Raw genomic sequence first — 18,248 nt, forward strand, 5'->3', positions numbered from 1 at the left:
CACATATGTGTTATATATGTGGAAAAACATCTGGGTGTATTATGCATATGTAAATACTTTTATTGGTTATGATGCCTTTATATGTATTAGCATATTTCCCAAAGTTGAGTTTATTTTAGGGTGTGGAGAAGTTGGATTACTGTCTTCTGAAAGATACCCTAAGCTAAGTATTTTATAACATGAAGATATTAATGAATATTAAAATCTTAATGATATGTTAATAAATGACTTATGAAGTCATAATTTTCTGATATAACAGAAAGAACATACCATCTTTGAAAGAATTTTCTGTTTTTAAACTTGAATGAAACTTTTAGTCTGAATTGCTTTCACATTAGAATACACAGTTCCATAAATTTCAGTTCCCAAATATGACATGTACTCTATACTTTGAATAATTTTATGTCTCTAGAGAAAAGGTACTATAAGTATGATAGTAAACAAAATATTAAAAGAAAAAAGTTCCTAGTGGTGACGAGTTTTTCTTATTGGAATTCAATTGTTTTGACAGAGTGCTGCCATGATTGCCTGGGCTTAAACTAAGCTACATCTTCAAGAAACCTCCACGCCAGTGCAGACTCAACACTTGAATGCCAAGTTTGCTCACGTGCATGTGCTTGAGAAAGTGATTCACCAGCAGAAGCACCTTCACATAGGATGGTGCATCATGTGTCAAAGGCCCAGTAGGATGGACCTAAAACAGAAGAACATTCCACGGTTTCACTGATCACTTTCTTGGAAGTCAGCCTCAGCCCGTTTTATGTCTCTGCAGTTTAGTATAAGCATTGATCAAGTCAAAGGCCTGTGTTGGCTGATCATTTCTGGGTTCCAGTCTGGTTTACATGTCATACATGGAATATTTCTTATTCTTTTCCCTGGCAAAGATTCTGATGCTTCAAAATTCAATACTTTGTTCTCAAAGGGACATAACTAACTATAGGCAGATTTCCAAAGTCATTCTCTTCTAACCTGAATTTGGCTAGCCTTATAGAATCTTCAGAAATCACTTTTCTCTGTTGTTAGAAGAGCGTAAAAAGGTCTCGTGAACTCCAAAACCAAATAAAACCTTGGTTAGAGACCAAGTTCCACAGAAGTATTAGCAAATGGGTTAACACGTTGTGGGATTTCTTTTTCTTTTTTGGTACTGGGGATTGAACCCAGGGGTGCTTTACCACTGAGCTCCATCCCCAGCCCTTATTTTTTATTTTGAGGTAGGTTCTCACTAAATTGCGAAGTATCTCATTAAGTTGCTGAGGCTGGCCTTAAACTTTGATCCTCCTGCCTCAGCCTCCTCAATCTTTGTACCCAGCTCTGTGGGATTTCTTAAGGAGTCTGGGACAAGAATACAAAGTCTGAATGTTTTGGGAGAGAAAGGCAGTTCATAGTCTTCATTAAATTCTTTGACAGGATCTAGCACTGTCAAAGAACCACAAGCCTCTAGGAATGGCTCATATTGGGTGTGTGGTGTGGGGAAGAGGTCTAGGTTCCAATTTTCTCTGTGCAGTTTGGACTTACACTGGGTGGAATATGAGATAGCAAACAAAGGTAGGAAGCGTAAAGCAAAAGCTTTGCTTTCTGGAAATTATTAAGTAGCTTTGAAAACTGAGAAGAAAATTCTAGAATCCTTCAGGAATGCGTGGCTCATTTGTAGTAGAGAGACTGAGCTACATTTTGTGCTGGAGGTGGATCAATTCCTGTCCAAGGAAGAGTCACACTAGTGTGGTGCTGTCTCCTTGGCATCTCAATGGAGCACGTGACCAGGGAGAACTCCTCCAGCTCTTCGCTCTTTTCTGAGCAACTCTCCACGTTTGTTTGGTCTAGTCACTAAGTTACCTGTATACGGCTTAATCTTTCTATTCCCTGTCTGTTGATATTTTAAAGACTTAACCTATAAATTTAGCTTGAGCATTTCTGTGTGCTTAATGACCTATCCCTGACTCATTCTTAAAATTTTCTCTTTATGGTTATATGGACTTTTAATTATTAAAAACAATAAGTGACTGCAATTAATCTCAGTGTTAAGTTTTGTTTTTCTGGCTTTCTATTTTGATTTTTTCCTTTCTCTTATAAATGTCTGGATCCTCATTAACACTCCAGTCTTCATTTCCACAGACTAATTTATTCTTAAAAAACTCATATAAACTTAAAAATGGAGGGTATGTGGATTTCATTATTATTTTGAAGCTGAGTGTAATAAGCTTTAAATGAAAAGAGCTTACAACTCTGGAAACATTGCAGCTCAGAGTTCTTAAATAACAGTTCTCCCGAAATCTAGCAAATCATCTTCTAATCTCCCCCATTTACCCCGCCCCCCTCCATAAAGCAACAACAACATAGCAAACAGGTATTGTACATTGAAGTCACAGGCGACACTATTAACAGAACAACAGTTTGCACACAACTCTGTGGAATGATACAAAAGGAGGATCTGGATGACATCAAAAGATACTTCGAATCAGGGTCTGCTGATGTGACAACTCAAACCAAGCAACAGGTCTTCACATTAGCCCTATTTTGATTTAGCTGAGGTTCACCTTGGCCGAGCTCAACAGGCAGGTTTCAAAAAAGCCTGAACAGACATGGCAGGAGCTGCACGTACCAAGAGTTGCAGGGAAACGGGTGGGAATAGGGCTTGGGGTGGAAGTGGGTGCAGTGAAGCTAGGGGTACGGGGGCGTTTCGCAGGTTAGTACATTAAGCATGCAAATCATATGCAAACTCATTCTCTAATTGTTCAATTAACTCACGCACTTTCATAATTAAGTTTTAATGTGAGTTCTGTATACTTCAAGCAGAACTACAGCCAAATGCTGATCCAAATATTAACATCATCCACAAAAGTTGCAGCAGCCATCTTGGGTCTGAAAAGCTCCAGCACAGTCACCCCGTGTTTGGAATCGAGATCTTTCATTTGAAACCCACTTGAAGAAATGAGTGGCGCATCCATTTAGCTGTTTAGACAGCGCCATTGTCTGCTCTCCTCACTCCACTTTGTCCAAAAATCACAAATCACCTGCTTTGAATCCAGAGTGATCTGATAGGACATCCCCTAGATACTAGCACGGGAGATAATTATGGGAGAGAGAAATATAATCCTTGCTTTATTTTCTTTTGGGTCTTGAAATATTGTTCCAGTCCATATTTTTAAATTTCCTACAGGGACTGAATCGACTTTTCTGGAAATAGACACGGAGTTTTGTCATCCTTAGCGCTATTTCCAGAAATTCATTTTCAGAGGGAAAGTGTTCTTTGGATTGAATTTATAAGAAAATAAATTTTTCTTCCTGGGAATCCATCATTTTCTCTCTTTTCAAAAAAGAAATCTTAGATCTATGAATATTTAGAAGATTTAACATGTAGATGTTGGTTTTCCTCTTTGGAATTAACCTAATGGCAATGGAGGGACTCCAACAACTGGACTTAACATCACACTCTTGTAAAGGACAGGAATGACCTTGGCCTTGGCTGGAATTCAGCTTTACCTGGTTGGCTGCCAGGAAAGACAAAAGAGTTCAGAGACCAGGTGTGCTTAGGCCTCAACCCTCCTGGAGGTGGAAATACGGCAGGAATGAGCAATGGAGGAGCTGGGTGGAGTAGTTACTATATGGAATGGCAGAAGAGATTGAAAAATAAATAAGGATTTTTACCTCATACATAAAATAATTTTGAACTGTGAGGCCCCATGTTAGCTCTTGATGAAGAATGCATTCATGTCTATATGATCCCTACATTTCCTCAGGCAAATATTTCAAATCAATAATTTCCTGCTTTAAAAATGTTCTTTAAAAATTAAATAACAATCAAACAGACCTAAAAGTCTTTTGACTGAAATAATGATTTTAGTCAAAACTTGTCTTTAATGAGAAGATCTAAACCTGGGAAATGATGCAATAATATTTAATTAGAAAAACAAAATAAGTAGGAAAAGTTTGGGGTAGGATTCTGTCATGTTTAAAATTTTTACTGACACAATGATCTTTAGAGGGCCTAAGTAATTTCAGAAATGAAAATGACTCAAGGAAATTTTAATAGATACCTTCAGGCTATTTCTTTAGAGCTTAAAATAGTGAAAAAAATCTTTCCTTTAGGTTAACATAGATAAATGCTCATGGTATTCCAAGAATTTGGTCATGGCTTAACACCTCATTCATTTGACATTTATTATTTTTTTATATGTATCATTTAAAGTCTTTTCAGTTTTTTTGTAAATACACAGAAGGACATCAATCAAACAGAAAGAAATGTCCACCATTAACTATCTCTTCAAACTCATATAAAAATTAGACCTGTAACATTAAGGGAAAACAAAATTTGAGGTTAGAGTTTTAAATGGAGAACTGATTCTGTCTAACAGGTATTTGCCAATTTCCAACCATAAATTCAGAGTCTGGCTGAGTTTGAAGAACTATGTAATTGGGCAAGATCTAAAATAATGTAATCAAATTAAATATTCTCTTATACCACCAGCTGAAAAAATATAAAGCCACTAAACAAATTTAGATGTAACACATAAAAATTCATAAAACTCTATAGATAGGGCTGGGGCTGTAGCTCAGTGGCAGAGTGATTGCCTAGTACATGTGAGGCACTGGGTTCGATCCTTAGCACCACATAAAAATAAACAAATAAAATAAAGGCATTCTGTCCATCTGCAACTATAAAAACAAATAAATAAATAAATGCTTTAAAAAAGTCTACAGATCAATTTTTATTGGATGACAGATTATAAAATGCAGCTTTTAAACTTTGCATTATTTTAAAAAAGACAGTAAAGAGCTGCAAATTTTTAGTTCATCTATACCACACAGCTAAGGCAAATTCTAAAACAGATCATAAGCTGTAACCCTCTCCCCCAGAAGGGAAAGTGAACATTACATATTCTATATGCTCTGAGAATACAAAGGGGAAACAATCTCTATATTCTCATTTTCTTCTTCAGAAAAAGATTTCCTAAGGATGTCAGTGAATAATTAAAAGCCATGATTATGATTTAGCCTCTAACATTAAAAGAAAGGTATGGTATTTTTCAAGCCTTGTATCATTTTTCTTTCAAAACTTTTTAAAATTAAGATTTAATTGATTTTTTTAATAGAAGCTTTAAAATCTTTTCTACTAGGAACTCTTCCCACCTACCTGCTAGTAAATTTAGAACCGAATATTAACAAATATCATTTTCTATTTCTTTAGAACACTTTGTGAAAAACTAATTTTAAATGATGATTGTTGCTTTAAGGTTTTACTTTCAATAATTCTGACAAATTTCAGAGATGGGTTACCCAACAATATGTAAGATCTATGTGATTAAATGTACTTTCTGTAGTCTCTAAGGCTTCAAAGAATACCACATGTAATTCTATGCCTATAAATTTATACATATATTTGGATAGAATGTCAGAGAAGGTCTCCTATAAACATTCACAGACATACAAAAGCAGATGCTGCAGTAATACGCTTAAAATGTCTTCAAGAATAAAGAATGCTTCTTGGGTCAAATGCAGTTGGTTAGACTGAATTTGCTATTTTGATGAAGAGCAGAGATGGCCACTTCTGAACACATAAAGGCTTTAGTCAGCATTTACGAGTTCATGAACTGCTGGGTCCAGGGAGCACCAGTACCAGGCAACATCAGTCCTCAAGAAGTCCCATGCACAGAAGGACGGATGTGCCTGGCAGGGTACCCTAATAAAGGCTCCTCGCATGCCACCCCAAGAGTTCTGCTCAGTGATTCTCAACCAAATGTCTCAACCTCTCAGATAGCAGGTCATCCAATGGGAAAAATTGTATAGAATGTGAAAACGGTTGTGCTTTAAAATACAAAACTTTAAAAAAAATTACATTAAAATGTTCACTTTCCAAATGAATAGGAAAATTTCTAATATGCAAAGGCAAAATGTGAATATTTGAATATTAAGCAGCTCTGAGTAAATTGGGTCACAATTTCACAGACATTCCAAAGACCAATTCTGTATTGTCAAATGGAAAACGGCTGAGAACCACCTTGGAGCTGTCACAGTGCCTCTCCCGGGCTCTCCGCCCACATTTGCATAAAATGTATACAGAATATCATGCAAATCATACTCAAGAATTTCTCACAAGTAAAGCGCATGAATCCTTGAGAACCATTGGACACAATGGGCTGAATAACCCATGGACACGGGAAGTACAAAATGAGAAGGAATAACACTGATATATACACGTGTGTATATATATATCAATTTACCCTTTTCCCTTTTCCTGTAAAAGTAAGTTAACACAGACGCCTGGAATGAAAGCCAAAACTCACGTGGGACAGATTTTAACCATAGACTTTAAAACCAAGTATGTTTCTCATTTCAGGACAATGTTTACACACCAACCAGTCACAAGGCACAGTAAATGTATAATAGACAAAGAATCTCAGGAGTCACCAGACATTACATTTTCTGCATTGCCAGGACATAGTACCTCCAGCTGTCGACAACACTGCAACATACTACATAGCGCAAGTTCAGGAAGAGAAAATAACCATGTGTAACCTTACATTATGGACCTGATGGATCGCTGAGAAAGGAAATCCAGCGTTCTGATTCGTCCATATCTCACAGACAGACGACTGCTGATATAAACAGAAAACTATCTCATCTTGTCAATATTTAAAACATGGCAGCTACCAAAGTAGCATCCAGCAAGGGAAGGAGGAAAATAATGAAATACCAGAATCACAGTTCTTAAAAAAACAAAAAAACACAAAAAACAAAACAGAAAACCCTCAAAGAACATTTTAGAATATTCCAGGCTTAATAACTGACTTCCAACTGATTCTTTTCCCTTAAAGATATTTTTGTGTCGGCTGGGAGAGAAAAAAGGCCACAAGCGCATTAGTGTCACATTAAGGGAAATTACCAATGAAGTCATATCTCGGGAAAAATGGAGCATGTTTTACAGTTGCCAAAAAGAAGGGCAATACCCTCCCCCTTCACGTTGCTACTTTCAGAGGATAAATATTTTCATTAAGTTTAACAAAGATGGCAGAAATAATCTTTAAAATATTTTTATTTTCTTATTTTCAATGACCAAAACAAGCAATACGATAAAATGACTTTCCCGATTTAATCCTTACTCTACTTGGTAAGCCTAGAAGGATAAAATGGCAGCTAACCCAGTGTCAGTCTGCCCCGCAGCAGCTGGAGGGGTGGTGGAGGTGGCTGGAAGAGTCCAGAGTAGGGAGGTACTACAGCGGGGAAGCTCCTTTACTCTTCCTGGAGCAGAAACTCCTGGGAGCAGCATTCCTGAGCCTAATGAATCACTCTGAGTTTGGGCTCCCCATCACAACACTAACTGCCTAAGGCAATAGTGTTTGCTCAGAACCAAACACCAAACTAACAATGCCTCCCCAGGAGTTACAGCAGAAACCGCCAAATAACCTGACCAGCTCTGGCCTGACCTTCCCAGAGTTCTCTACCTGAAAGGCATGGTTCTACAAGACACCGTGAACTGTCTCACAGCAAAGGGCAGAGTACCTAGACTCATTCGGGAAACACCATGAGTATCCCCAGAATTCACACGTGGACCAGACAGAGATCACTGCAGTAGGGAGATAAGGATACACCCCAATATGGCTTAGAAACCCGGCGAAGAATTGTATTTTCAGCCAACTGTGGAAAAGAAAGCTTAGCTTAGCCCTGTTCAGGTCTCCCCACCACTGTCCTTCAGGAAAGCTCTCCATAAGTTCCACATCTCTCTGCAGTTACAACAGCATCTCCACCCACACCTGTACTTTTGCTTTGTGGCCTCTGTTATCTGGATGGCTTGCTGTGGACAGACTGCCAGGTGAATGGCACTGTTAGATTCCCCAGGGTCTGACCAAAGGCACTTCCGGTCACCTGCCACACAAACCTGCTCTGCTATTCTTGGTTCTTCCTCTAAACTTCAGGCCATCCCCCCACCCCATGGACAATCTTTTTCTTCCTAACTTTCAAACATTAGTTCTCTGGAAAGTCAAGTTGGCTCATTACCTGCTTTGGCCTTGTGTCCATTAGATGTCATCTGATTTATTTTTATTTTTTTGTCATCTGATTTAAATATACAGTTGTCCCTTCATATCTGTGGGGAATTGGTTTCAGAAAAACCTGCTGATAGCAAAATCCAAGAATGCTCAAATGCCTTATATAAAGTGGCATAGCATTTGTATATAACCTACACACACACACACACACACACACACACACACACACACACACACACACGGTCGCACAGATTTTAAATAATCGCTGGATGACTTACAATGTCTAATACAGTATCAATGCTACATACATAGTTGCTATGCTGTATTGTTTAGGGAATAATGACAAGAAAAAAGAGTGCACATAGTTGGTACTGATTCAACTTTTTTTCAAACATTTTTTATCTACATTTGGTTAAATCCACAGATACAAAGCCCAAGGACACTGTTGACAATTATATGAACTCCCTACTTAGCTGGATTACTATCATAACTGGCACTAAACGTGCTTCCAGGCACCCTAGGCCTTCTGCACTCTCACCCATCTTCCTGAGCTAATTCTTCTACATCAATCACAGCTTCTACAACTTGCACACACTTCTAGCACCAGTAGTAACCCACAGACCACCTGCCACCTGACGTGAAGATGCCAACATTCAGAGAGGTCAAGTGGCTTGCTCAGGCCACACAGGGGAGAGTCAGCTTGCTGGGAAGGTTCGGAAGGAGTGCAGGCCTGAAGGCCCCTGTGACAGGAGTATATTGAAATGCAGCCACTTTGTGGAACACTCTCAATTCCCCTGGGGTCCAAACACCTAAACGTTTTATTGTTTTCATCAGTACTCTAGAATGAGCCACGCCTGGTCTCTCCACCCCGAAGTCTACCAGGCACCTCCAACCTGGATCACATTCCCACCGGGCCCCTTCTTACTGACGGGCTGGGAGAGTGTGGGGGTGCACTCTGCCCCTCTCCCATGGGAAAGGAGGAAAAGTCACAGCCCTTTTCTTAGGGACTGCGACAATTCTCTGCCCTCCCCAGCACCAACTGATCTGCATGTAGGGACAGTGGCTGACGGTGGCAGGTGGGACTCACCACCTCTTCATAAGCTCTGAACAGGCAGTCAGGCTGTTACTGGCAACTTACTCTTTAAAGAGTGAGGTACTGAGTTCCTATAGGACAGTACCCACCTGACATGCCATGACATGAGTGCATCTCCTGACAGCCACAGAACAGTACCAGAGTTAAGGGGGGAAGAGAGGATCTCATGCCATACCTACGCTGTTTTAAAAAATCCATTATCTCAATGAAGAAAAAAACACACACGGTGAGGAGAGTTCATGCACAGCTTCTACACATTTTTAGAAGTTATACTGACTACTTTGACTATTTTCCATTTGCAAGTTGTTTTAAATGCAGAAAAAGTAAAACCTCTATAATTTCTAATAGTTGTTGTGCATCCATACAAATGATTAAAAGTCATATTTAAACAGTTTAAAATAAAGGTAGTTAGTTTTTTCTCTTTTAGTTATTAAGATTTTTTTTTTTTAAGCAGATACGTTCCAGATTTCCCAGTCATTTTGTTGACAGTAAATAATTTATCGGATGCACAGGACAGCTGCTTTAGGTGGACCAGCCGTAACTGGTGTATTCCTGGTATGAAATGATGAAATGATTCCGCTCCTAGGCACAGGGCCATGACACTGGGTGCTGGAATGAATTTTTAAATGCAGGAGCGTTTGAACTGCAGAAATTCATATTTATGAACATACTATTTTAGGGTCCAACATGCATTGAAGCACTGAGCTATGAAAAGTTTGGAGAAAGAAAAGAGAATACCAATGATAAAATCTCATCTGGGGACCAAATTCCTAGAAAAGCAGTGATTTAAATCTAAGTTTTAATTAATCACTAGAGTGCCTTCAACAGCAAAGAATAGTTCTTGACCTACTTATTTCATCAGGTTGTTGCTCATGCAGCTCAGGTTAAGCTTCAAGAGAGAGGGAATTTTTCACATCTAAATTTCTGTGGTTTGGAACACAGAAGGTTCCAAACACATTTACTGAATGAGTGGAGTCTTAGAATGGATTCACAAGTCCTTGTTCATCGGTAAAGCACTATACAAAGGTCACTGTTGTTAGTCGTTACCATTTGTAATTGGTCTACTTTATTATTGCCAATGCACTTTTGGCAAAATGCATGGAAAATGAACTTCGCAGACTTCTGGTTTGAAGAGTTCCCCTGTTTCCTGATAAAGGCTGACAAAGGGCTGCCAAGTTTGCTGAAGAGAGAAGGAAAGTTTGTCATAAGCACACCTCTACGTCAGAGGGGGCTACCTGTGGAAAGCTTTCGAACAGTTCCGAAGAAAGGTTAATCACCTCTCTGCAATTTCATTTGCTTATTAAGGTTCTCTCAATCCCTTTTCCACATACACTGCAAATGCTAGCTTAGTTGATCTGAACCTGAATTACTATGAAATACAGATAGGTGTTAAGCGAAGACACAGAAGTCTTAATGTTTACTTCTTTGATGATGAAGTCAATACCCATTTAAAGGTGTATAATTTTATCTTTAGTTCAGACCTCTCCTTGACTCTGAGATGTTTTCTTAAATAACAACACACATCTCACTCTTGGTACCATCTTGCGCCTCAGGTTACCATGGCTTCCATTCAGAAAATGCAGCACAATTGCATACAAATCTAATCACAAAATAAAAAGAATATTATTAGTCTCCAAAGTTATTCTCCTAAAGGTAAACTTCTTTTCTGCTCAGTTGGTAGCAATGCAGTAGTTTACAATAAATTTCTCTCCTTCATCATCTGTTTTGTCCTCTTTGCTAGAACATTCTCAGCAAATGCTACATCTTCCATAAGGAAGTAAACAAGCTACTCCCTCTGCCAAACACCACCCTCCATCTCCAGTTCAATTCTCTGTTCTTTAAGCAAAACTGCCCAGAGGTAATTGTACACTGTACTTTTGCTTTTCCTGTCCTTACCTGAGCCACTGAATTGGAAACAGCTTTTCATTTTCCTTGATTATATGACACGTTTCATTACTCCTTCCAGTTACCAGCCTTTGTTGCTAGATCCTGTTTTCTGACCATCTTGGGAGCACAGTCCTGGATCCTTGGCCAGTCCTTCCTGGATTACTGGGTTGTCTTGCCCAGTTCTGATTCCCCAGTTTGTATCTCCAGCCCAAACCTCTCCCCTGAGGTCCAGACTCAGCATCCGGATGCTTCCTTGACATTTCTACTCTGACATTTAATGGGTGCCTCACCCTTAAATGCCCCAAACTGAGCTCCTAATGCCCTCACTTCCGATAATCATTCTTATTTCACTAAATGGCAGCTCCCCTCTTCCAGATGCCCATTCTCAAAACACCAGAGTTGTCCTTCCTCTCATAGATCACGTTCCATTCACAACACATCTAATGGAATCTGCTCACCCTCCTCTCACATTCTGGTCTCAGTTATTGCTTCTTTCCACTTGGATTACTCCATTTGCTTCCTAACTGGTCTCAGTACCTCCCTCCCTGTTCCTTGGTGTCTATTCTCAATTTAAGAGCCAAAACGGTCCATTTATAATGAAAGCCAGATTGTGCCACTCAGTTCCATTTAACTGAGAAGGAAATTCCAAGTCCTTATGGTGGCCTGCAAGGTCCTCCATCATCTGGCCTCCTCATTGCCCTCCTCTCTGTTCTCGTCTACCCCAGCTCTTCTTTTGGTTCACTCTGTAACTGACAGTCACACACTCTTGCTTCAAAGCGGTGCCTTTGTCCCTCCTTCCTGCAAACACTCTGGGCTAGCTCCCTCACACCTGCACGCTCTGCTCCAGTGTCACCTTCTCAGAGAAGCATTCCTGAGCCCCCCAGCATCTTATGGTCAAACCAAGGCTGCGCTTTCCACACTGTCAACGGATTTTTCTTTAAGCCAAGTGTCAAGTCTGTAAAAAGTTTAGAGCATAAGAACCCATCTCCCTGGCCCCCTGACATCCCTCTGAAGAGTTGCAAGGTGTGAGTCACAAAGTGAGTAGGGACAAGTCCTGCTCTTAATTGACGTTCACAGAATGGGAGGTGCTATGGACCCGATCCTTTCTCCACTGTCAGGGCCGGTGGTGAACTAGGATTGAGAGTCTGATGGCGGGTCTCCCAACCGGGCAAACTAAAGACTGCTCCATCTCCTGAACCATTCCAATTAGGCTCGGGACACCTTCTGGGAGTCTGTGGCTGTTGGGTAGCTAGTTTAATAAAGGAACTTTTATGAATAGAGCCCTCCAGTCAGATTCTATCAGAGATGAAATTTTCTGCCTTGTTCTAGCCATGGGGGAAAAAAAGACTTTTCCTCTGTTTCCTGTTTGTCACAATGCTTTCACCACTTCGGGGTGTTCAGAAATTGACCAGAAAGAATTCAACAAGAAATATGAAAGGTGCAGAGTGAGAGTTGAAGGAATAATGAAGCACATGCCATCTCTCGGATGACAGTGCTTCTAAAATAAAACAAAAACAAACTTGAAAAGCAAACAAAACAGCTTCAAAGGCAGAAGAAAAAAGGGCGCTCTGACAGAGGACGCCTAGGCCAGTAGCCAGCAAACGCAGCGGCTCCTTGGGCAGATACTTGGATGAGATGAGATCTGTCAAAAGACAGAGTCAAACAAATCCAGCACAGTCAAGCAACAGTGCACCAAACGCCTCAGATGCACATTTACGCCCAGCAATGAGGGCTCGGCTTCTTCCATAGGCACTAACTGAATCCTGCTTGGAAATCAGAAAATCGGAAACTTTTGTTTCTTCTGGGTTACCCAGAGGCCATAGGCCAGTGTCTGATCTGATCATTTCTTCTGTCCCACCCCAGTAGACATGACGGTCCTCCTCTTCTTTCAAGTGAGTTTTGAGAGGCACATGCTGCCCTCTAACAACTAGCTGCATGTGATTTAGATTCTTCTCTTCAGCTGCACTGTCAGCTTCCCAAGTTCAGTGTCTCTGTCTATTTCTAGTTTTAAGAGTGAAAGAAAGGAATGCACTGCTGACCCTCTTTAGAAGAGCTGAGCTGTTTTATTTGCAGAGAACCCTAGACCCAAGAAAATGCTGCTTCCTGTTCTTTCCCCACCACTCTGAAGCACAGCCCTTCCAAAACTTCACGATCGTGACCTTCCTCTTAGTTCTGTGGAGAAGGTTCCAGGATGGATCAATAAGCACCTGGTGGAAAGGAAAAATCAGGCCAATAGCTGTTCCAACATCTGCATGTGTGACCCATGATTGCTGGTGTCAGAATTAATCCCAAAGCAGGAGGAAGCGAAGAGCACATGTGGTCTGATCCTAAGTCCACTGGCATGATATCAATGCCAACACAGCCACTCAAGTTTAAGGTCTTTCTCTGCATCCCTTCCCCCTCCTTCTTCCCATTCATTCCCCTCCCCTTCCCTTGCTTGTTAACTCTGATTGGGGTTTTGATAGCACTTAAAATAAGCCCTCAGCTGCCCCAGTAGGAGAAAACCGCTGATTGACAGCACTCTGGCTATTCATTTACAGGGATAATCTACAACCTGTACTCCCTAGCATGACAGTTGTACCCCTAAGTGCATTACACAATTATTTATGAAATCGTTTCACAGGAAAAATATAGAGCAGAGGGGGGAAAAGGGAAGGCTGTCTGTGCATGCTAGATCTGTCTTCCCGGTACTGCAGGAATTTAAGACAATCGGGATCATGCTGTTTATAGCCACATGGGCCATTTTACTGGTTCTGCTTCAGAGTTTGGATGCCAACACTACTGATTCAGACATGTCTCAGGACCAGTCAAAAGCAGAAATATTAACGACTTATTCAGAAAAGCAGTGATCAGCACTTTATCATAACATGAATTGCTGCAGAGAAGCTAGATTTTTGCGAAGTAATTTTTTTTTTGTCTGTAACATCTCTTTGAAATATACATTATGCTCCTTTCTTGCAAATCAAGGTTGTCATTTTCTTTACTTAAGCCCATTTATTAATTATATATTCAACATTTGTTTCTTGTTTCTGGTTAAAAAGAGGCATTGGGCAAAGTCATCCATTCAGTGATGTTTATTGAGATCCCACTATTTCCTCATTTTATCCTTATGAGAAACTTGGAAAAACAAGGTCTACTTAAACATTCATTTTGAACAATATCAATCTAAGAGGTCTCTTCTAGAAGCCTACCGAGTTTCCCCTTAAGCTCTAACTTGTTCAAAGTTTCACTCAATGCATTGGAGGACCCACTTGAGAGGGACAGTTTTTAAAGGTAAGTTTTATGAATTAGCATTTCTACAGCTGGGAAGGATCATTGATATACTGAGGGACAACCAAGGTCTAAAAAAGTCTCAGGATTACTGGACAAACAACTTGATGAAACTGTTTTATTTCAAAAGGAAAAATGTAAAATGTAAATCCAAACTGTTGAGAGCCGGAAAGAGAAGCATGGCCCGTGGCCATTGATAAAGGCTGGGGAATTTTCATAAAGAACAGCTGTGCAAGAATTAAATAATATGTTAGTAGTGTTCAGCATGAACATCAAGAAAGCAAATACACCCAGAGCTGAGAAATCAGGATGCTCCCCCTTATCAGAATAATATTGACAAGGAACAGGATATGTCCACTACCTAGAAAGTAAGACATCAAATTGTCTTTGGTTTTAAAGGGCTATTCTCAGCAGAAGGGAGCAGATTTATTCTTCATTATTTCAGAGTACTTTAACTATGTAGGAGAGTTCCAGGAAGACTTATTTTGTTTCAATACAGGACATAAATTGTATCAATTAGAACTTTCCAATGAAGGGACAGCCTCAAAAAGAGGAGAGCCAGTTTTCTAATGACAAGCAGAAGCAGAAATGTGTGGCTGTCAAGAATAAGAAAGGGGTTTGCGTCAATTCAGAGACAGTACTACACATGTTTCCAGGTCCCTTCACACCCTAAAATTCTCTGCTATTCTTTAACAGAAGTACACAAGAACCTTCTAGTCAATAACACATACGGATAAATGCAAGTTACTGCAAATTTTGTGCTTCTGCATTCAAACCTCATTAAAATAGAGATCTGTGCAGAAAGGGTATCACATTACTTCACAAAGGTTTACATGAAGCAATTGTTTGTTACCTCTGACTTTTAAAGAATGAAACACTGGCTGTCAAGAGCTAAGGATTTTCTTCAAATTCAATGTTTATCCATTTTACCTCGGAGGTTCAACTCTCTGCTAACCTTGCATTTATGTAAGATATTAGATATTATTAATATAATTTTTGGAGGAACTCAAAATATTGCATTGGAAATTTTGGGGGTTTTAGAATTTCTATAATGTGTTACATCTGCTGGTACCATTTGTGGAGACAAACTGGGACCTTCTTCGGCACGGTGGTTCAAGTACAAACTAGAAGCAAGACTGCCTGGTTTGGATCCTGACACCATGCGTTATGCTCTTGCCTTGAGCAAGCAACAGAAAAACTCCAAGTCTCATTTTCCTCATTTGGAGGTTATATTAACCAGTGCTAGGCCTGAGGATGACAATAATGAACTGCCAGTGCTAAGCTAGATAGGGGATATGCTATTGTTTCAGGCAGTTATTTCCCTAAAAGATTTGAGACCATCCCAGATTGTGTTCAATCTGATTTGCCCTAGAACCCTGTTGGTTTGTGGTGCCCAAACCTAAGGAAAAGTAACCTGGTCAAAAAGCATTACAGTGTGCTCATTACAGGGGAATAAAAAATGCCTCTATCTAACCAATATACACTTCATTTTTGGAGGGGAGGGTATCGGGGTTTATTTAACTCAGGAACACTCCACCACTAGCCACATCCCCAGCCCTATTTTGTATTTTATTTAGAGACAAGGTCCACTGAGTTGCTTAGCACCTTGCTTTTGCTGAGGCTGGCTTTGAACTCACGGTCCTCCTGCCTCAGCCTCCTGAGCCACTAGGGCCAATATATATTTCTACCAAAAGAGAATGCAATTAATTATATTTTTAAATAAAATATAATTATATATTTTTAAATATACTAATTAAGTGTGGATATCAATCATAAATCCTTTCCCAAAGAGTTCCAAGGCTAACTAGCATGGATAGGAACTTCCTGGACAGTGTTCACATTCATAAGAGCTGCTATTTCCACATCAATGGAGAGATATTAGTTTGGGCTTACAAGCTAGAAAATAGAAATAGTTTTGTAAAACATAACTAAATACTATGATTTTTTAATTTAAATACATTTATTTTCAGTTGCAGTTCAAAAAACATAATTTAGGAGAAACCTAGAAATTACCTCAAAATAATAATTTTTAAAACAACTCAAATGTATGGATTCAGAGTTTGTAAAATGCTCAACAAATATTACTTCGTTTGTGCCTTAAGAAGGAACTATATAACTATGATGTACTAATAAAACATTAAATTATAACTAAAAATTTAAAAAACATTATAATAAAAAAGAGAACTAAAGCTTGGAGTAGCTAAGGTGCTTGTTCAAGGTTTCAGAGGTGATAGATACCAGAGATGGGATGTTTAACCCTGATCTCATTACTTCAAATCTGGGCATTCTTAAAAGTTCATCAAATTAAACATGAAAAAAATGAAATCAAAACCCATGTGATATAACAATTTTCTATCAGACATTGTTAGAACTGGAAAGTCAAAGTGAGTTTATTCAGTTGCTCACTATTGCTATTTCTGTCTGCTTAGAAACTAGTCCCACTTCTGGTATCAGCAACCTGACTGCCGTCTCCCCCCGCCCCCACCGCCACCAGTGATGCCCTCCTTGCTTAAGACATCTTGAGATGGAGTGTTACATGCATCCAGAAGAGTCCTTACCGATATGTTACTTCAGTCATATGCCAAAAGAATTAACTGAGGCAGAACTGCACAATCAGCCCTGTTTCCTTTGGACATTTAAAAACCTTTTCTTTAACACTGGGAAAAGAACAGGAAACGGGAGAAGGAGAATAAGAGAATTCTTCTATTCTTTAAAATTTAGCAAGGTCAGATTATAACAGTCAAAACTCTGACCTGTGGACTCAAGAACGGTACTGAATGTAATGAAGAACTTTCAAAAAACTTAACAAGTGGAAAAATAGCCTGGTGTGCCTCTTTGAGAACAAGCTGCTCAATGTCAGCAAGTCTAAGGCACTGCTAAAAATCACAAGGTCAATTCCACTGAAATAGGATTTCATATATTGTCATATTTCTTATTTATTCAGTTGAAGATAGACTCTTCTATGTTGATTAAAACACACACACACACACAGGGTTGTGTTTTAATTGGAAGCAGTCACCTGGGTCAAGACCCAGCACTTGGATGGAAGGTGGCAACATCAGAGCTTTTCTAGCAAAAGGACTGGAGGTGTTCAGGGCTGACTGGGTTCTGTCAGAACAAATTCTAGTCGTCTCATTTGCCTCCTTGGTGGACTTGACAGAAAATGGGAGAATCCAGACTGAGAAGATGAGTATCAAAACCTAAGAAGAATCCATCCGAGCAGCTCTCTCAAGTCTTCTGATGATTTTATTTAAGGCTGATGTACAGGATTTAAAATACACTCATTGTAATGAACTTTCTAATCCCCACTTGGTCACAGTGAGGGCAGGGTGCATTTTTGAGAAGAGGCAATGAACTAACCGTGTGAATGAACACAGTGTGCAGACTTCAGGTCTAAGCTCCAAGTACCACATCACCTCTTCCCCTTCTGCATGGTGTGATGCCTTTGGTCATGGGTGGCCTTTGGTCTAGAGTTCCTGACTTGAAACAGGGCACAGATATTATCAACATCGATAATGATCTCTGAAGCTGGGGAGTCAGCGTGTCAACTTGACAAGCTGTCAAGTCGGAAACTCCTGATGGAAGAGCTTACTGAGTTAATTCTTCACATTCTTTTTTGGTTATATTTTATCTGTCTGTGCTTCAGTATTAGGAGTTGCTCTTTAGACCTTCATGGAGGAAAATTCTGAAATTGTGGACAGGCTGAGTCTTTCCAAGTGGCAGTTATGTGATGAAGATCTAAATTAAAAACTAGCCACTTACTTACAGACATGAAAAACTTTCTGCTGTAACAGTAATAAGAAAACTTGTGGAGTTTCAGGGGGAAATTACTTCACTAAATGCTGTTTCTTTCAACCTAGTTGCATTATTTTCTGAAGGTTCATTCTGTGTATTCCCATCATGCCAGAGTGATGGGTAGAATTTTGGGGAAAAACAGGCTTTTTCCTCAGGACAAATAGAGTAGGATAAATTACAATCTCTTCTCTTTCCAGAGAGGGCTAGGTGTTTGCCTCAAG

At 39.6% G+C, this 18,248-nt stretch overlaps 1 protein-coding gene across 16 annotated transcripts in view; it reads right to left on the bottom strand.

The window, feature by feature from the left end:
* Positions 1 to 18,248, bottom strand: part of Anks1b (ankyrin repeat and sterile alpha motif domain containing 1B) — a 1,141,006-nt gene that overhangs the window by 46,592 nt on the left and 1,076,166 nt on the right. For 8 of the 16 annotated variants that reach the window (XM_047548152.1, XM_047548154.1, XM_047548151.1 and 5 more), the window contains one exon: positions 6,519 to 6,590. The exons of the other annotated variants lie outside the window; for them this stretch is intronic. In XM_047548152.1, coding sequence (XP_047404108.1) covers positions 6,519 to 6,590 — 72 coding nt within the window. The remainder of the gene's footprint in view (positions 1 to 6,518; positions 6,591 to 18,248) is intronic. 16 annotated transcript variants of the gene reach the window in all.

Source organism: Sciurus carolinensis, chromosome 4 (genome assembly GCF_902686445.1).
Source record: "Sciurus carolinensis chromosome 4, mSciCar1.2, whole genome shotgun sequence".
NCBI classification, from domain to species: Eukaryota; Metazoa; Chordata; class Mammalia; order Rodentia; family Sciuridae; genus Sciurus; species Sciurus carolinensis.